Genomic DNA, 18,969 nt, shown 5'->3' with positions numbered 1-18,969 from the left:
GCCTGTACTTTGGTGGTATTTGAAACCAAGAATCATTGGTGAGCACATCAGAAGACCGCACCAAACTGAGCCTTCAGGCACTGCAATATTTAGAGTTTGAGGAGAGGAGAAGGATCTAGCAAAGGAGCCTGAGAAGGAAGTGACCAGAAAAGAAAAACAAACACCTGGAAAGCTTGGTGTCATGTAAGTCAAGGAGAAAGTAATTCAAGAAAAAAGGCACGATCAGGTGTGCTGGATGCTACCGGAAACAAGATGACTGAGCACTGGATTTGTCGGGAAGAGAAGACAATGTGGGACCAATACTCTTAAACATTTATTATCAACTGTCTTTCTTCTGGCTTTTCTCTTATTGTTAAAGAAGAACAACATCCGGATGGTCAAGAGGGTCCCTCCTTTAGTGAGATTCCTTCTAATATCTTTTTTTATTTCTTTATTTTTTGGCCGCATTGGGTCTTAGTTGTGGTATGTGGAATCTTTCATTGTGGCACGCGGGCTCTTTGTTGTGGTGCATGGGCTCCAGAGCACGTGGGCTCTGTAGATGCAGCACATGGGCTCTCTAGTTGTGGTGCACAGGCTCAGTGGTTGTGGCACGCGGGCTTAGTTGGATTCTTAACCACTGGACCACCCGGGAAGTCCCATCCTTCTAATATCTTGTCTGGAACCATATTAGAGGAAGCTGGGTCAGACCTACAAGATGAGTTTAACAGAGTACTCAAACGTACAAGGTCCTAGGCTTTGAAAGAGCCCAGTCATCTCTGGCTCGTTGGAACTTGGAGAGAACTCTGATCTCCTGCAGCATTTCCTTCTAGTACAGCATCTCTTTGAAAGGAAAATGTGCTCTTTAATGCAGTCAGCCTTTCTTCCCCCACTTCCAGCGCTGAGCATTTCCGCAAGAAAGCCATTGAGGCATTCTTGCCAAGGCCAGCTGCCTCTCAAAGAACCCAAAAGGGCAACACTATCCTGAGAAAAAGAAGTCAACTACTTGGAAAATGCCACTAAATATTGCTGTCCCTGGACTGCCTTAGAATGTTATGGAATTGGGTTCTTCCTTCACATCACTGGCTGGCAGCACTAGACGGGGCAGTCACTGAATTTTTTTTTTTTTCAAATAATTGTATTGGTGACCGTATCAAAATTGTCATTTGTTTTGTTATCTTAATTTCTAGAACCATTCTATTCTTGGTTATGCTACCAGGCACCTTACAGTGCTGAAGACCCTCACAACTCAGACGTGATACTTAAGGATGTGAGGAACGTATGAAAAAAAGTGGTGCTATTAGATGTTTTGCAGAGTGATGTCCTGGGCACCTTTGCAAAATTTTGCTTGGAGACTTCAATATGCATTTCATAACCAGCATGAATTATTTGCAATTCCAGAGACTTGTAAGCTAACAGCTGCAGTTGAGAAATATTTTCATAATTCCACATTCAGATCAAGTATCCTTGACTAAAGAGCTTTCACAATAAGTTAGATTCCCATTTGTTTGGAATGATTTAGGTGTGGTTCTAAGTGAATGTAGAGGCATATTTTAGATAAGTGTTCTCTCAAAACTTTAATGCTTTAGCTATATATATATATATAAAAAGCTATAGAATTTATTTGTATTTCACAAGTTTTTCATGCACTTTCTTCATTTTTTTAATAGTTCTATGAAATTTTATCATGGACATAGATTCATATAACCACCACCACTATCAGGATACAAAACTGTTCCATCATCCCCCCTAAACTCTCACATACTCTCCCTTTATAACCACTTTTCCCACAAACCAAGCCCCTAGTTGCTACAATGACAAAAGAATTCATAAATAAGTTTGATTTAAGAACCCAATGTCAGTGAATTTGATGTATATATTCATTAATGAAATTGTCTAGCTTCGTGTTGAAAAGCCAGTGGTTACTTCTCGTACAAACATGAAATGCAAAGCTAGCTATATTTTTAAATAATCATTTTAAGTTTGTCTTAGTATGATGGATTTTTTTTTTTTAGTATGATGGATTTTGTAAGTAAATCACTTTGAAACTCCTAGAGGGATTCAGTTAAAGAGTTGCCTGCCCTTTGTAACATTCCAAAGGTTTTTTGTTTGTTTACTAGTTTGGAGGATTTTTTTTTAATATCTTTCCTTTTAATTTCATTGAGGAACATTGAATAAATAACTAAGTAGATGAAAGAATGTGTTTCCCCTTCCCTCTCCTAGTTCCTTTCCCACCCAGCAGCAATTATTTTTTTCTCATAGATCCAAATGCCTCTTTGATACAAATGCCCAAATGCCCAAATGCCCAGCTAGGTTTAAGTAACTGCACCTTTTCCTAAAGATTTTACTGTCTCAAAGATTGTCCAGAATCAGGAGAAGAACCAACCTTCAAAACTAAAGAAAAAGAATAGAGAAAGATTGAACTAAAAATAAGATGAGGTAATATGAAATACCATTTTTACCAATGACGTATGATGATTTTTTTGTCCCCAAATGACATATTTATGTAAAAGACTTTCTGGTTAATTTGGTATAGAATTACTTAGACAGTATTTTATTTTTCCAATATACTCTTCTCCAGATCCCTCTGTGGCCACTGGTTAGGTGAGAAAATTTTAGAAAGGAAATAATCATGATTCTCATGTGCATATTAAATAAACATCTGTCAAAGATTGTATTTACCTTATTAATTAATGAAGAAACCAGGAATATGTTACAACCAACTCAAAGGAAATTTAAAAGAACCAAACATATTCAGGCAAATGAGAATACTGAAATGAATTTATAAGTAGATGCAAAATGGGTCTATCCACAGGACAACCAACTGCATTCCACAAGACACAATCTTCATTTCTATGGGAAAGAATCTCATGGTCAATTTCCTGCAGTTTAAAAGTTGTAAAATAACTCACAGTCAATGAAAGATTTTAAAATTTTATAATAACTAGGAACAATGCACTGGACAGACTATTCAGTAATCTTTGGGGTCCCTTTTAAGTTTTTATATTTTTTTCTACACTCTTCAGTTCATTCCCTCCTCTCCCCTCACCCTAAAATCACCAAAAGAAAGAGGAAAAAGAAATCCACAACCCCTATCAACTTATAACTCAAATGTTATAAGATTGAAAACTAAACAAAAATTAAATATTTCTAATGTGATTTTCTGCAAGTTTCAGTTTGCATTTTGAAACTAGAGAATGGGGTGAGGCTCCTAACAGCATCAAAATAACACAACTGTAGAGCTACTATATTGTGCTACTCTTATTTTGAATAATCCCAATGATTTTTTTTTTTAACAAGCACTCATATGAAAGGGGGAGAGAGGAAAGGAAGAGGAGAAAAGAAAAAAAAATATCAGGCCATGTGTGTATAAAACTAGAGCTAAGTCTGGCTAATATCTGCAGTAATGTGAGACTAACCAAGAGCGAACTGTTTCTCTTTAGCATCATATTAAGTAATAGTTTTTATTATTTCAGTCCAGGCTTCTGACTCTGTAATAGCCACTAATAAACTAAACCACTTTGGGATTTTCCAGGTGAATTTGATTATCACTCTTTTCTGTTTCATAATAGGGACTGTGGTAATACCTCTAATTAAAGGATAAGTATTTTGGTAGTGAAATGAACAATGAATCTTGCAAACAGAAGACCAGAGAGAAACATAAATTACTTATTTGCCAGGGTTCTGTTCGTTTGTTTGTTTTATCCTGGAGATGGGAAAACTAAATGCAGAAATCATATCAATCATTTCTGAAGCTCAAGCCCACCTTTGAAAGAACTCTTATCCAAGCCATTCTTCATCCATCTGGCAATAGTGCTGCTAACCAAAAGAATTCCCAAATTAAACTTCAATAATACACTGTACATCAAAACGATTAATATACTGATTTTTAAAAGACACATTGACTCCATTTTAAAGGTCCCACTTTAAAGGTTCTAACTCAGCAAGAACTACTCAAGATGCGTCTTCTAAACATTGCAGTTAAACCTCCTAGCTCATATGACTGCCCTCTCACTGACCTTGCTTCCTCCCACTTGTGGCCAGAAAGCTCAAGATAGTAAATACAGAGTTGGGAGATCTAGGGATATGGGGGAAGGTTTCACATGAAAAACAGTTATTATTCATTTGGCCGTTTGCACTATTAGATATTTTCCTTTTGAAATACAATCTCCTGCCTTCAGTGAGAGAGAATAGTAAATCATCCAGTGTATGCACTAGAGATATTAAGATGACTGCCAAAAGACAGCACCACTTAAAGACCAAATTGTTCTTAATTGGTGTGAACTTGATGAAGACCTAAGGATAGTGGGTTGGGAGATAAGCCAGTAAGGCTGTTTGACACTTGATAAGGTTCTCACTTGGGAGACATAAAGTAGATTAACCCTAAGTATCCCGACAGCCAAAAATACACACACACCCCCTCACACACATATTTCTTTACTTTTTTCATTTAGATGCTACTTTAAAGTAAACAGTTCTCAGTCATTGCAGTGAGTTCATGGGGCTTCGGTAGCACCCCTTTTCTACTTAGTGTGCTTTTGGTGTATCTTCCCGGTCCTGGAGAGAGAACAAATGCAAAGTGATTCATGTTATAGGCAAGGAGAGCGGAGGGTTTCATCTGTGCAGCCTTTATGTTCCAGATTTCATCTGGGACTCACTTTTTATCTAGGAGATAATCCGTAAACAAATCAATTTAGCTCCTTGTCATAAGTTTCTATGTATAGGAAAAAGATGGAAACAGAGGTTATTGCAACAACAAAGCTTCCCAAACATGGCCCACAAAGACTAAAATCTTCCCTATCTGGCCCTTTACGGAAAAAGCTATTTGAGCCTTGGTCTCTTGGAATAGTCACTGAAGAGGGCTATTATAGCTGACAGAACAATAATCCTTCCTGTATGGGAAAAGCTGTTAGGGTGCCATTCTTTCTGAGATCTTGTCATCTTCTTCATTTGAAAACAAAATTCAGGACCACATTATTAAACAAGCATTATTCATCACTGTTGTCAAAGCTGGCAGACTTATCATCTGCTTCTAGGTTTCTCTTATACATAAAATAGTTTGGTGTGTATTTTCCTTTCTGTCCACACCTGGGTTGTAAAATTCAGTGCTTGTGTATTTGTTATGATCCTTGTTCCAGGACTCAGGCAGATAGATGTGAATGTGTAATAAGAGGGTTAAAATGATTTCGATGGCAGATTTTGGTTTTATATTCCTAAAAGACGGCTACAGGTAGCGTTATTTAAAGAGGGAAAGACATTTTAATCTTTTAGGATACTGTTTTCCCCACCACGTTCTCTAGGTGCCAGGAGATGGCTAGGAATTCAGAAAAGAGAGAGGGAGGTGACTCTGTGATGAGAATTTCTTGGGAATAAGTCTGGATGATGCTTCCTCCCTCATGCACCTTCCTGACAAGGTTGTATGTGACCTTCGTTCACCCCTAGGGGATGGCTCTTCAAAGGAAACAAGCCTCAGGACTTTCTTTTTTTTTTTTTTTTTTAACATCTTTATTGGAGTATAATTGCTTTGCAATGGTGTGTTCGTTTCTGCTTTACAACAAAATGAATCAGTTATATATATACATATGTTGCCATACCTCTTCCCTCTTGCGTCTCCCTCACTCCCACCCTCCCTATCCCACCCCTCCAGGCGATCACAAAGCACCGAGCTCATCTCCCTGTGCTATGCTCAGGCCTTTCTTAAAGGGACTCCCTCCATGCCTCAGACACCATGGGTCTGGGTCTCCGGGCCAGTCCCCCTGCTCTGCACACAGCCCAGGCTCGGGCCCAGGCCACATCTTCGTTGTGCTTCTTCCAGTTTGAAAACTTGGATTGGTTTCCTGTTAGAATTTCAGTTTCCCTAAACTAGATAGGAACTATTTTCACTTGCTGAGATTTAATGCTATAACCTTCTTATCACTTCTTTCCTTTTCTGCCAAAGTCAAGGTTAAAGAGCCAGGTTTGCATGCCTCCTCAGCATGACTCCCTGTTCAAAAGCAGTAGGATCATGGAAAAGTAATTTTTTTTTTTTTAATTCCAAAGTCCTTTCTCCAGATTATGATACTAACTTTGTGAAAATGTTAGTGGTTCCCTCTGGGCTTTTTTTCTCTAGGCACTTCTCAAGGTCATTGCAGATATGGCCATTGTTGATTAGTGGGAGGAAGAAAGCCTTTTTGGAATTTGGATATTGTCCTACATTCTAGAGAAACTCAGAGCAAAACCAAGTTCTCCCTGATGTAGCTTTTCTCGGTGGGGAGGCGCTGGAGGCTGTTGAACAAACTCGTATGAATGCAGAGCCCTCTCGTTTACTGTGACATGCCTGTGGATTTAAATTTGTAGCAGGGCTTTTCTCTAGGATATAAAAAGAACTGCAGTCCAGACTAATTCAAAGAATGTGTGAGGAACAAGGCTCTGCTCCATTCTTGGAAACTTACAAAAAACCCTCTTTCTCTTTCTGTATATAAATAAATCTTGGGAAGCACATTGAGCAGAAAAGCAAAGAAAGTTACAGAACCTGAAATTCAGACTAAAAACAAAACAAAACAATACTTCCTTAAATATCACTGAGGGCTGATTTTGTTAGAGTTTTTAGTATTAGTCTGCTGGAAGAATAGCCGGCATCTGCAGGAGGCACAAGTGCTGGGATTTAGATCGCTAGAGAAGAAACCAATTCCCTGCTCCAAAGAGCTACCACTGTGGGTGCAAAGCAGGGAGAAAGCAGGTGGTCTGTGGCTGGAATGTCTTCCAGCTGGGGGTTCATATGACACTCACGAAGAAACCAATCCAGAAACAGTGGCAAGTGAGCTCATGAACTACACCGAAGCGCCCAGCACAGGACAGGGTGGCTGAGCCCTGAGCACATCCTGGGACGGCACTGGGCCACGGTGGCAGGTGGGATGAGGACCCTCCCAGTACCCGCGGTCTCCTGTTTGGGGCTTCTCATCCTGTCCTCTTGTTTGCTTGCGGACTGCAGGTTCATCCCAGAGGCCTGGTCGGCCTGCACGGTCACCTGTGGTGTGGGGACCCAGGTGCGAATAGTCCGGTGCCAGGTGCTCCTGTCTTTCTCTCAGTCCGTGGCCGACCTGCCCGTTGACGAATGTGAAGGGCCCAAGCCGGCATCGCAGCGCCCCTGCTACGCAGGACCCTGCAACGGGGAGGTTCCCGAGTTTAACCCGGAAGAGACAGGTGGCCTCTTCGGTGGCCTGCAGGATTTCGACCAGCTCTACGACTGGGAGTATGAGGGCTTCACCAAGTGCTCCGAGTCATGTGGAGGAGGTAAGAAGGGGGATCTGGCTCAGATCCTCGCCACCGGCTTGTCCTTTTTCTGTAACTTCTCTCTCTGCTTGCAACTGTGTCACGTGATTGCCTCTAGTCCAAGAATGATAAGTAGGGGGAGGAAGCCATTCTAAATGTAAAGCGGCCTGAATGAAGCACAGATGTATTTCTCTTTGGGCTTGAGCAGCTTTTAGACTGTCAGCTATGAGTAGCCATCACAAGTAATGCTTTTACTTTTAGTTGTCATTCTGACGTTTTGCAATATATCTTAGCGTATCTGACTGAGGAACAAAGTTGACACTGACCTGGCAACGCTCTCAACATTTACTTTTATTTATCTATGCCCTTGCCTCTGCGCATGTGGTATGAACCAAGACCCAAGATGACAAGCAGACTGCTGTTCCCAAGGACAGGGTACAGCCAATCTGATTTACTCAGCTGATTCCCAAAGTAATATCTATTGACAAAGGGAAAGGGTGTATAAGGGCAATGATAACACTGTGGTTACCTAGAACTGGAAAGAATGTAAAGAATCCTGACCCCACTGCCATTTTATAGATGAGAAAACTGAGATACAGAGAAGCTGAGTGACTTTTTCAAGATCACACAGCTAGTGAGTGACATTTGGGACTAGGCCTGCTGTTCATTTCTCTGCCAAGGGTCTTTTTTCATCATACCTCACTTCTTTAAGCACTTAGAGAGTTCCTGAAGCTTTCTCATTGAATGAATATTATTTAAATAATGTTCAATGTTTCCATGTGTATTGACCTGGTTCTCTTAGGTCTAGTTCATGGTGATAACGGATTCAGTGATTTTTCAATTTCAGGTGTTAGTAATGGAACTGTAGTGGGAGAAGAAGGCATTTTAAATCAACAATTAATTCTTAAAGATTACGATCTTTCGTACCACTGTAGAAAATGCATTAGATGCGTGTCGACACTGTCTCCCGTGTCTACTCCCAAGAGAGATTTTGATAGGTGAGGAAACGCTAGCTGACTTCCCATCAAATCCCTGTCACTGGCTATCAGTAACCCCTGTTGTCACATTAAGGATCTGCATTCCCAGCAAAGTTTCTTACTTAATTGGTATAAAAATATCTGTATTAAAATTATTTCCCCAAACTGTTTTCTAAACCATGACATTTTGGAAACTCTTTTATAAAAGCATCTTTTCTCATTACTGGGAATGTCAGAATACATGTGCCCAAATTGTTCATGCGTAGTTGAAAAGGAATGGAACAAGTACGAGCAGAGAAATCAATTTTCTCCATTAGGTCGCTTCATAAGCATTTAATAGTCTTGACCTTGAGGTTCTCGTTTTGTTTCTAAGCCTTCCAATTTCAAACCATGGAGTTCTTAAGTGTTTTCATGGAGAGCCTATTATTTTAAAACCTAGAATTTTCCATCTGATTCTGGAAGACAGTTTCTTGGAACTCCGCTAATCCATGTCCTGTGGTGCCCTCCACTCACAATGAGGACATCTTTTCTTCCATGCTTAATGAGGGAGGAGTATTAAATAAGCTTTGGTGATCTCTGAGCCCCAGCAGGAGCTCAGAGGCCAGGTGGAAAGGACACAGCAGTGGCTACAGTTGCTTCTTTCCGACATAGTGAATGACTCAAGAGTTCAGATGGTGTGTGTTTATCTCCACTTTCCATGATCATATCCCCAATTTCCATGATCACCTGAATTGAACAATCATGATCTTTAGTCTAAAATGAATGTGCTTTGAATAAGATTATTTATGATCTCTCAGTTATGATTCTCAGCTATAAGTCAAGCCATGAACTTTATGAGCAGATGGGAAAAATGATGCTGTAACGGAATATATAAATGACCAGATACCTTTCTCTTTAAGATTCTAACCATGCTGCTGATCAACCAGGGGTATAAAATTCAAAGCGTAGAGAGTATGTGGAATGTCTTTCCTTTAAAAGGTTTTCAGAAGCTATTGATCTGGAAATAAGAGTTGTATATTTCATACACAAACGATGTCGGCTTGTAGGAACTGAGCATCTTTGTATAACATAAAGTGTACATCATTTATATCCAGTTAGGTCTTTATCTGTCGACAACTGTGCACACTTACCTACAGTTGTGTCACTGTGCCGAGGTAATATATCTATGCCTAAAATGTTAAAAGTTGAAAATTCCAAAGTGGTGAAAATATGCTCGGGTCCCATGGTGCATATGATGCCCAAACACACTAAAAAATCATTTTGGTATACGGGATATGTATATTTTGAAGTCATTGTTTGGCAGTAACATTTTATGGTACTACCAACTTTGATCTTTCACTAAGCTATAACCCACAAGGTTGAAGATATTTTTAATCATTCCTGCTGAAGCCAATCAAAAATCTGCAGGATTAACACATAGATTTTAAATCAATTTGGGGTTATAAGACCAGTCTAGCTAATTTTATTGTTCTTGCAACCTCAAGAGATGAAATTGGATAGACACAAAAGTAACCTTTCACCTAGCAGAGGTAGCAACCAGAAGGAACTAGTTAGTAATTTAGGCTGTAGTTGATGGCTGCGTTTCCCCAAGCTGTCATCAAATATCATGTAACAATTTTGCTATTCTGGGAGATATAAACACCGAAAATCCCATTTTCTGGAAGATTGAAAGTGAGCCTAACCTGTTCAGATCTGTGTCCTGTTGTCTCACTAACATCTCCTGGGTATATTTTAATTTTCCATATGTGAACGGATAGGTGTAGTCAAGGAGAGTAGATTTGAACCTGAACAGCTTTATTGACCTCCTTCCTAGATGGTAAAATCGACGTTAAAATCTAGCCGAAGGGGCTTCCCTGGTGGTGCAGTGGTTGAGAGTCTGCCTGCCGATGCAGGGGACGCGGGTTCGTGCCCCGGTCCGGGAGGATCCCACATGCCGCCGGAGCGGCTGGGCCCGTGAGCCATGGCCGCTGAGCCTGCGCGTCCGGAGCCTGTGCTCCGCAGCGGGAGAGGCCACAACAGTGAGAGGCCCGCGTACCGCAAAAAAAAAAAAAAAAAATCTAGCCGAAGGAAAACTTGAAATTGATTTCAGCAAGTATAAAAGGTGAAATCCTGTGCATCTTGCTCCCTTTTCCTTTTGAGTCCTCTCCTTTTGCTTCTGTCAAGAAAGGAAAACTCAGAATCGGAAAGGACCATACATACACGTGTGTTCTGTGTTGGTTTAAAACGTCCTTCTCAGTGCAAAAATTAGCCCATTTGGGAAATAGCACAGACTTGATGAGCTATCTTCTCACATCCCGGCCCGACTGCCCTGAGTCCAGTATACTGTGAACTGACAGGTGAAGTTTTCACACGTCTTCCCTCTCCAGCTTCCCACACCCCCATGCCAGGGCTGCTCCCTCACGCCACGTTGCTTCCTCCAGGCCCCCATTCCTTCCCACCGTCCCTTGGCCCAGATTGCACGCTCTGCTTTGGAATGCCCTGCCCTTTAGGCATCTCATGCATTAATGCCACAAAAATTTCTTGTGTGTTGACCACAGGGCTGGTCCCAGATCCTCCTTCATTACGACGGAGCTCTGCCCTTAGCCTCCCGCACCCCCCATCTAGGAATGCTATGACAACAGACCCTGAATGCAGTGTTGCAGAGGCCGAGGGCATCCTTCTAGAAGACGTTAGATTAGAAGGTAGTAACTCTAGAATGCTTCTTAATCTCAGCATTTAACCAACCCGAAGGTGACTTTTATCCTGAGCTAGGATTATTGGCTGGGGTCATGTAACTGTGTTCTGTGTATCTCAGAAGATTACTGATGTCATTTTAGAAACTTTAACCCTTGCAGTCCCATTCCATGCAGTCCTGAAAGGACCTCAGTTCTGTAAACAAGGATTTCACAAAGTGGAAACAGGTCACATTACTCATACACCCCCAATACATGCCCTGCCCCAAGCAAGCCTTTTCAAGTAAGGCAGGTGACAAAAGCCCTGTGGTCACTTCCTGCCTCGGGGATTGCCAACTCAAATTCATAAGCTCTTCAATAGCTGACTAAAGCCAAAATATATTTTATTTTAGAGTAACATTTAGAATCTCTGGAATACTACCAGGTAGACAAATGAATTGAAACCTTAATTTCAAACAGAATCACAGCTCTAGATTCTGTATGGAACAGTTCGCCTCATCTAGCGCCTTGTCATCATGACCTTAATAATGCCAGACTGTTCTGGTGGGAAGTATCCATGAAGAGATCAACAATTTCTTGTGAAGTGTTTTGCTATATCATCATACCATGAATTTCAAGTGGCTCACTCCAGCTGCAACCAGGAGGACACCCTGGAGTCAGCATTCCAGAATATGATGGAATATCTTGAATGTCTAGCATAAATCTCAAATGCTTCACCCTGAACTGGCCGTGATATATTTAAGTTAAATTTTTGAAGCTCGTAAAAGGCTTAGAAAAAAGAAAGCTGACAGGGAAAATATTGTGACTGATTTTTTTTTTTTTTTTTTTTTGTGTTTGATTTGTCAGACTTCCTAGGAAAAAAGAAAGGCGATTCTGATTCAGGCTTTAAAATGTCACTTTTTAAATGGTGGCTTGCTGAGTGACCTCTCGAAGTCAGTGTAACGTCACCTTGGAAAGCATTAGCCTGTTGATTGGGGTGATAACTTCTTGGGGAAACGCAGGGTAGATAGGAGGAGGGAAGCGACAGGGCTGAGAAGTGATAGGTCTGTCGTACTATATTAGGTACTATCTGATGAAGCAATGCAGAAGATTTTAAAAAGAAAATGTATGTGTATTTATATATAAAACTAGTATATGGATTGTCATACATACTCTGCTATAACTGCATACAAATATTTAACAACACAGAGGTACATTTAGATGTACATATCTTTACATATATAGCTATGAGTGACTGAAAGCAAATTATCAGGAATGTCCTGTCTCTCTTCTTCTTTAAACTGAATTCTGCTGAGATGATTCCAGACACATGTCTGGTTTATTCCTGAAGATCTCCAGCAGATGTAACATCCTCTTAGTATTTTTGAATGTTAGCGTTGTCAGTCATTAAAGCTCCAGTGCTAAGGCACAGCCACTACAGTTTCACCATTTATCAACTGTATGACCTTGACAAGTTTTTTCACCCTTCTAAGCCTCAGTTTCCTTATCTGTAAAATGGGGATAAAAGCGGTGCTTGCCTCATGGAGTTGTTGAGAGGATTGAATGGGGCATGTCAGGATCCTAGCCTCAATACTTGGCTAATAATGTTCACTCAGAGGATTTTTGCTACTGCTTTTATGACTGGGAAGCAGGATGAAACGTCTGGATATTACATTAAATTTAATATAATTTAACGATATTCAATTCATTTGACCAAATTAAAGGTCCATTCATGATAAAAACTCTCAACAAAGCGAGTATAGAGGGAACGTACCTCAACATAATAAAGGCCGTATATGACAAGCCCACAGCTAACATCACACAAAACGGTGAAAAACTGAAAGCTTTTCCTGTAAGATCAGAAACAAGACAAGGATGTCCATTATATCTGGACACGTGGTTACATGTGTCCCTGTCCCATGAAAGCTTCCGTGAGAGATCCTACACCCCACCTTGGAAGAGCCAAGTAACTGTACGCCAGTCGCTCCTCAAACTCCTGTTTTACTAGGTCTGTAGTTAGGGGCATGTGGGTGACAGTGGGAACATTGTCTTCCATGGATGTCACTCGTCATTAGGCATCTTGTTCTCTTTCGTTGTTCCAACTTGCCAAGCTGCTCTAGGTCACTAAAGAAATGAACCCGAATCAGAAGGAAACCAGCAAAGCCCTAGATGCAAGGCCCCAGAAGCACAGCAATTTACAGAATGCTGGACATTCAAACACGGCTCTGGGCCTGCCTTCCAAATACCGTCATCTCCTGTTGATTAGAATACAATGTGTGAAGGTCTTGGGGTCATTACTTTGGTCAACCTGCTCTCCTTCTGCTTTAAATTATCCTGTTTCAGCACTGGCGGCTGCATAGCCGGGTGGCATCTTTTTAAGCGTTTCAGCAGTGCTGGGAGCAGCCTCCCCACTTTGGCGGAGTTGCCCTCCTTAAGGGGCACAAACTTCTGAGTGCTCTCTTCAGACGGCTCGATGCCTGACGAGATGGGCAGCCCCGGACTCTCAACTGCCTGACACGCAGCGAGTCCTCCCAGTCGCAGAGACCTCCCACCAGCTGCCCTGTCTACAGTAGCTCACCGCCCACACACCCACTCTGGCCTTGACAGTGTGATCTGTACACAGGTGTCCAGGAGGCGGTGGTGATCTGCCTGAACAAACAGACACGGGAGCCCGTGGATGAAAACCTGTGCGTGACCAGCCAGCGGCCGCCCCAGCTCCTGAAATCCTGCAGTTTGGATCCCTGCCCGGCAAGGTAAGAGGCGCACTGGCCGCCCTGCTGCCCAGGAGCATGTTCATAACGGGGTACGTCTGTCCATGGGCAAGACCAGAACGCTTATTGTTACCCAGTGTTTTGAAAACCAATTAGCGTCAGTTCAAACTTTTAGTCAAATCCACTTGAATTTAATTGAAACCAGGGCTTCGGAATTCCAGCCCAGTGGTCCAGGGTGCAGAAGCTCATGCTCTGTGCACTGAAGCAAAGCCCCGTGGTGTGGCTGGTATGTGCACAGGCCCCACTGCTGCTTTCTCCTGGAGGGAATGAGAACTGACTACAGGCTTTACGGTCTCTGCCACCTTTCAGCCTGTGCCCCGAGCCCTCCCACCCTGGTAACAGATTGGCTTGCGGATTGCAGGAACTGAAGGATCTGGGTGGTATAACTGACCCACCATGAAATCTATATGCACACACAGCATGCGGATTCATTATAGCATGATCGGGGGTGTGCGTCTGTCATTCCACATGCATAAAATCAATTAGAGCATATCATTGTTCAGCCCTGCCTGGGTCTCATTATTATCCAACCTTGAGCCTTAGTTCATCAATCCAGTCACTGCTTCAGCCTACGCAATGTTATGGGGTCTTGAGAGACTTTCCTTCATACACGTGTTTGGAGCAAGTCTCCCATCTCATCTATGATTCTGGTTTCAAAGGGGAGACATTTAAAGAAGCAAAGCCAGACTTTCAAGTCTGCTGATGGGCTGAAGAATGTTCCCGGATCATGTCCTACATACGGAGAGCGTTGCTATTTCTGAAGGGTATTTCTTCTGTTTCTGCAAGGTATCATGGGAGAAGCAATGTGTTGCCTACAGGAATTAACGATAGTTTTCTGGTCGGGCTAATGCTGCCTGTCTTACTTCTCAGCCAACTAGATGCCTTTCTCGGGGACTTAGAGGATACAGACTGCAGGCCTCCTCGGATCATCTCAGGGCACCATCCCACAGTGACACTCTCCTGCTCATCACCAGAGTTATTCTGTATATTAGTCTGAAGGGTGGGCCTGGCTTCCCTCTTCAAGTGCAGAAATGACGAGGGCCACTAGTGCCGTATTCTCCAAGGCAACCAGAAAATCAGTTAGCCACTGCTGGGGGCACTACCCCACCCATGGGAGTAACAGCGTAAAATAGAGTCAAGAGCTGGGCCAAGAAAAACCTAGATCCAGTGCATAGAATATTGAGACACCTCTTTTTCTCTCCCTGTGCACATCTCTGTCCCGACCTCACTTTATCAGTGAGTCTAAGACCTTGCTGCATGGGCAAGGGATCCAAACCCCTCCATTTGACTGCAGTCTCCTTAATAGGAAGCAGCAGAAGACGTACAGCAGGGACAGCCTGCAAGGGCCTTGGCTGGCAGGTCAGGAAGCCTGGCCTCTCATCCTAGCTCGGCCACCCGCTAGCTGTGTGACATTGGGCAAGACGTCTGCCCCTTCTGTTTCCGTATCTGCAAAATAAATTAGCTGCGCGAGATAATCTGAGGTCACCACGTCCTGCTCCAGTAATCCCATAACTCTTCATGGCTCTGTAGGCAGGAGCGTTGGACTGCTGTTACTGCTGCTTTGTGCTGATGATTGAAATCATTTCTGTTCTACTTATTTACCGTCACTTTAAAAACAAGCATGAGGGTCTTTCTAACCACATTCCAGTGGTGTAATGACATCCAAATGCTGTGATGAGCTGAGGCATGGCCGAGGAGTCAGTAGCTGGGACAGACTGCACATCTTCTGGGACTTACAACCCCTAAACCTCTCCCTTCCTGGGGCAGCAGAAGGAGTAGGACACAAGACGTTACTTCCCACCCTCCAAGTACTGATTACGGTTAAATTAGATAAGCTTAATTTGCAACCTTTTTATTGTCTCCAGGACAAGGACTCTTTTGGACTTAACGTTATTGCATTTGCTCCAGGTCAACTCTGCTTTAATGTCCACCAGCGAACCGTCAGACTGACAGGCTGGATGTCTTACTGCGCGCAGGCATGGTTTTCTTGGGCTAACTATACGTAGCTGAGTGTTTGTAGAATGATGCTAATTGAAACAACAAAGGGGGCCAAAGTGGCCTGATGTGACTCACTCTCTTTACCTCCCATCCAAGAGCCAAAACAGAGTTTCATCTTAAAAATGAGAAGTGTATAGAGGTGCGTCTCCTGTGGAATATTTCAATCTGACATCGGGGAAGATCCCTCCTTCGGAATGTTGATGTCAGATGTGTATGAAAGAGGAAATGTATTAGTAGGGGCATGGCAGTGTGTCGTTTTCCCAAGCACCTTCTATTCATCTGGGACTCATTTAAATCTTTAATTCACAATTCTTATTGTGCGTGGATCAGTGTTCCCTGCACATTGACAGTGATCCCTGTATTCCCTGATGGGCTGCCAGTTTAAAAAAAACCATAGCATTTTCTGTGGGATATACAGAAATGATGTTCTGAGTCTTGGTCACTGGGCCTATGTCTCTAAGAGGTGGCACTGGTTAAGAGAAGTAGCTTTTCCAGGAAGTTATTTGTCCTACTGAACACCAAAGGAAGCTGCTTTTCTTCTTGTGTGTGATATCAGATCACACAGAGAATACCACAGACGCTAGAGGGAACGTCCTATCTGGGCAATGTTTCTGAGATGAAACTCACCTTCTGATTTCCTCTGTGTGATCGACAGAGCTGGTATCAGAAGCACATGTCCCACTTTCACCAGGTTCAGGCAGATATATTCTCATGCCTGGCTATTCACAGCAGGAAGGCCGTGTTCTCAAACACGAGGTATTTTGATTGTACCAATTTGTGTGTGCACATGGACTGCCTGCATTTTTTAGGACACGTAAAAAAATAGTAGTCTCTTGGAGAGGACTAGATTTTTTTAATGCAGATTTAATTTTTTATTGAAGTATAGTCCCTTTACAATGTTATGTTAATTTCAAGTGAATAGCAAAATGATTCAGTTTTATGTATATATATAATATATATATACACACACACACACACATATATATACGTATTCTTTTCCAGAGTCTTTTCCATTATAGGTTATTACAAGATTTGAGTATAGGTCCTTGTTGTTTATTTTATATATAGCAGTGTGTATCTCTATTTTCTATATAGTAGTGTGTATATATTAATCCCAAGCTCCCAATTTATCCCTGCCCCCCCATTCCTCCTTTGGTAACCATTAGTTTGTCTTCTACGTCTGTGAGTCTATTTCTGTTCTGTAAATAAGTTTGTTTGTATCGCTTTTTAGATTCCACACATAGGTGACATCATATGATATTTGTTTTTGGCTGACTTAACTTCATTTAGTATGATAGTCTCTAGGTCCACCCTTGTTGCTGCAAATAGCATCATTTCATTCTTTTATATGGCAAGTCATATTCCATTGTATATATGTACCACATCTTCTTTATCCATTCATCTGTCAGTGGACATTTAGGTTGCTTCCTTGTCTTGGCTATCATAAATAGTCCTGCTATGAACATTGGGGGTTATCTATCTTTTCGAATTCGAGTTTTCTCCAGATACATGCTCAGGAGCGGGATTGTTGGATCCTGTGGTAACTCTATGTTTAGTTTTTTAAGGAACCTCCAGACTGTTCTCCATAGTGGCTGCACCAATTGACATTCCCACCAACAGTGTAGGAGGGTTCCCTTTTCTCCACACCCTCTCCAGTATCTATTATTTGTAGACTCTATAATGGTGGCCATTCTGACCAGTGTGAGGTGGTACCCCACTGTAGTTTTGGTTTGCCTTTTAGAATGAGTGACATTGACCATCTTTTCATGTGCCTGTTGGCCATCTGTATGGAAGAGGACTAGATTTTAAAGTCCTTGCTCTCAGCTTTATGTCTTAATCCTCCTCTCTATCCATCTAGCGCCTAGCATACTGTCTGACACGAAGTAGGTGCTTATTAAGTGCTTATTGAATAAATGAGTATAAGGACTATAGGGTCAAATTTTTTCCTTAGCAAAATGCTTCGACCCTAATAAGTGCGCTCTCTCCCCTCCATCCTTCTTATCCTGTCCCTCCCACCCAACAGATGGTGCTGAAAATGTTATTATTAGAGTCTCTTCTTTACGTTTAAGGCTTTACGTATCAATTTAAAACATAAATAGCCTTCAGATAAATAACCCTTTACGTTAGCAGCCATGTATGGCAAAGTATCCTCGGAGTAAGAATACGAAGACAAGCTTTTATCAGAGGGGAGAGTGGACACCCAGGGAGGGGTTTGATGGTCGGGAGCATTGGAAGGTAGTACAGCGAGGCCAGGTATTAATCCCTTAACGACCTGACCTACCATTGGCCAGAAGCAATTAGGACCATGTTTGCTTATGAGCTGACAATTGTGAGAATTTTGCATCCAAGTTGATAGCAAAGAAGGTATCAGTACACGGAAGAAAAATTATTTTAGGTGCCTTTACCACCCTCTGAGTAATCTGCGTCTAGAAGCCCCCCAACCCTGCCCACCTTCACTGGTGGGTTAGATCCATGTAAGGGAAGAAATATCCAAAAAGGAGCTAAGATCAGTCATGAGGAAAGTGGTCAGCCTCCTGTTTCTACTTTAAAAACTAAGTATTAGAGTTCTACAAGTGATACATGAATATTCTCATTCTTTGACACTCAGGCACAGCAGAAGTTGTGAAGAAAGAAAGGCACATTCTCCCCTTTCACCACCACGCTCTACAGCTCCACACCCTTCTTCTCCCACAGAAAATCACTGTTAATGGTTCGGTACTTTTCCAGACCTTTTCCCGTGCATTTGTATATATACATGAACATATACAAATGTATGAGATTTTCTTCCCTTTGTAAATGAGATCGGATTATGCATATTGTTTGGCAACTTGATTTTTCCCTTAATAACATGCACTAAACATCTTCCCCGTCCCTGAGACCACCAAAATAAAAACCCGCAGGTAGATTAAGACCTGTGTTCAAATCCTGCTCTGTCACATTTAGCTATGTGACCTTCGAGAGCTCATACTCCTTTTCGGATCCTCAGATTCTTCATCTCTAAAATAGGATCATAGTAGACACTTAGAAAAATTATTTCTCTTCTCCTTCCCCTTTCATTTTTGGTGAGAAATATTTTTAGTTTGTATTCAGGACTTCAATTTGATTCAATTTTCTCTTTTATTCAACTACGTCTTAATAATTAAGCTTTACTGACCGTCTCCCTGGTTTATAATAGTTATGACACGAGCCGCCAAGGAAAGCCAGAAAGCACTCCCTTAAAAGAAAAAAGAAAAGCAGTCTGACTGTTATTAATTATAAACATTTGATAGCTCGGCCAGCGTGTGTTGAAAAGATTTGGTAAACGTACGTGGAGGAGGGGAAAGAAGTACGCAATGAAAGCCAGAT

The 18,969-nt window shown here is 41.9% G+C and overlaps 1 protein-coding gene across 1 annotated transcript in view; it reads left to right on the top strand.

Annotated features, from left to right (window-relative positions):
• The window catches only part of ADAMTSL1 (ADAMTS like 1), a 468,040-nt gene that overhangs the window by 225,903 nt on the left and 223,168 nt on the right, over window positions 1–18,969 (top strand). The window contains exons 14-15 of the mRNA XM_079927992.1: window positions 6,947–7,248; window positions 13,479–13,608. Of these exons, the coding sequence (XP_079784118.1) occupies window positions 6,947–7,248; window positions 13,479–13,608 (432 nt within the window). The remainder of the gene's footprint in view (window positions 1–6,946; window positions 7,249–13,478; window positions 13,609–18,969) is intronic.

Source organism: Stenella coeruleoalba, assembly GCF_951394435.1.
Source record: "Stenella coeruleoalba genome assembly, chromosome: 7".
NCBI classification, from domain to species: domain Eukaryota; kingdom Metazoa; phylum Chordata; class Mammalia; order Artiodactyla; family Delphinidae; genus Stenella; species Stenella coeruleoalba.
Note: the sequence above shows the minus strand (reverse complement) of the source record. Positions and strands in the feature narration are given on the sequence as shown.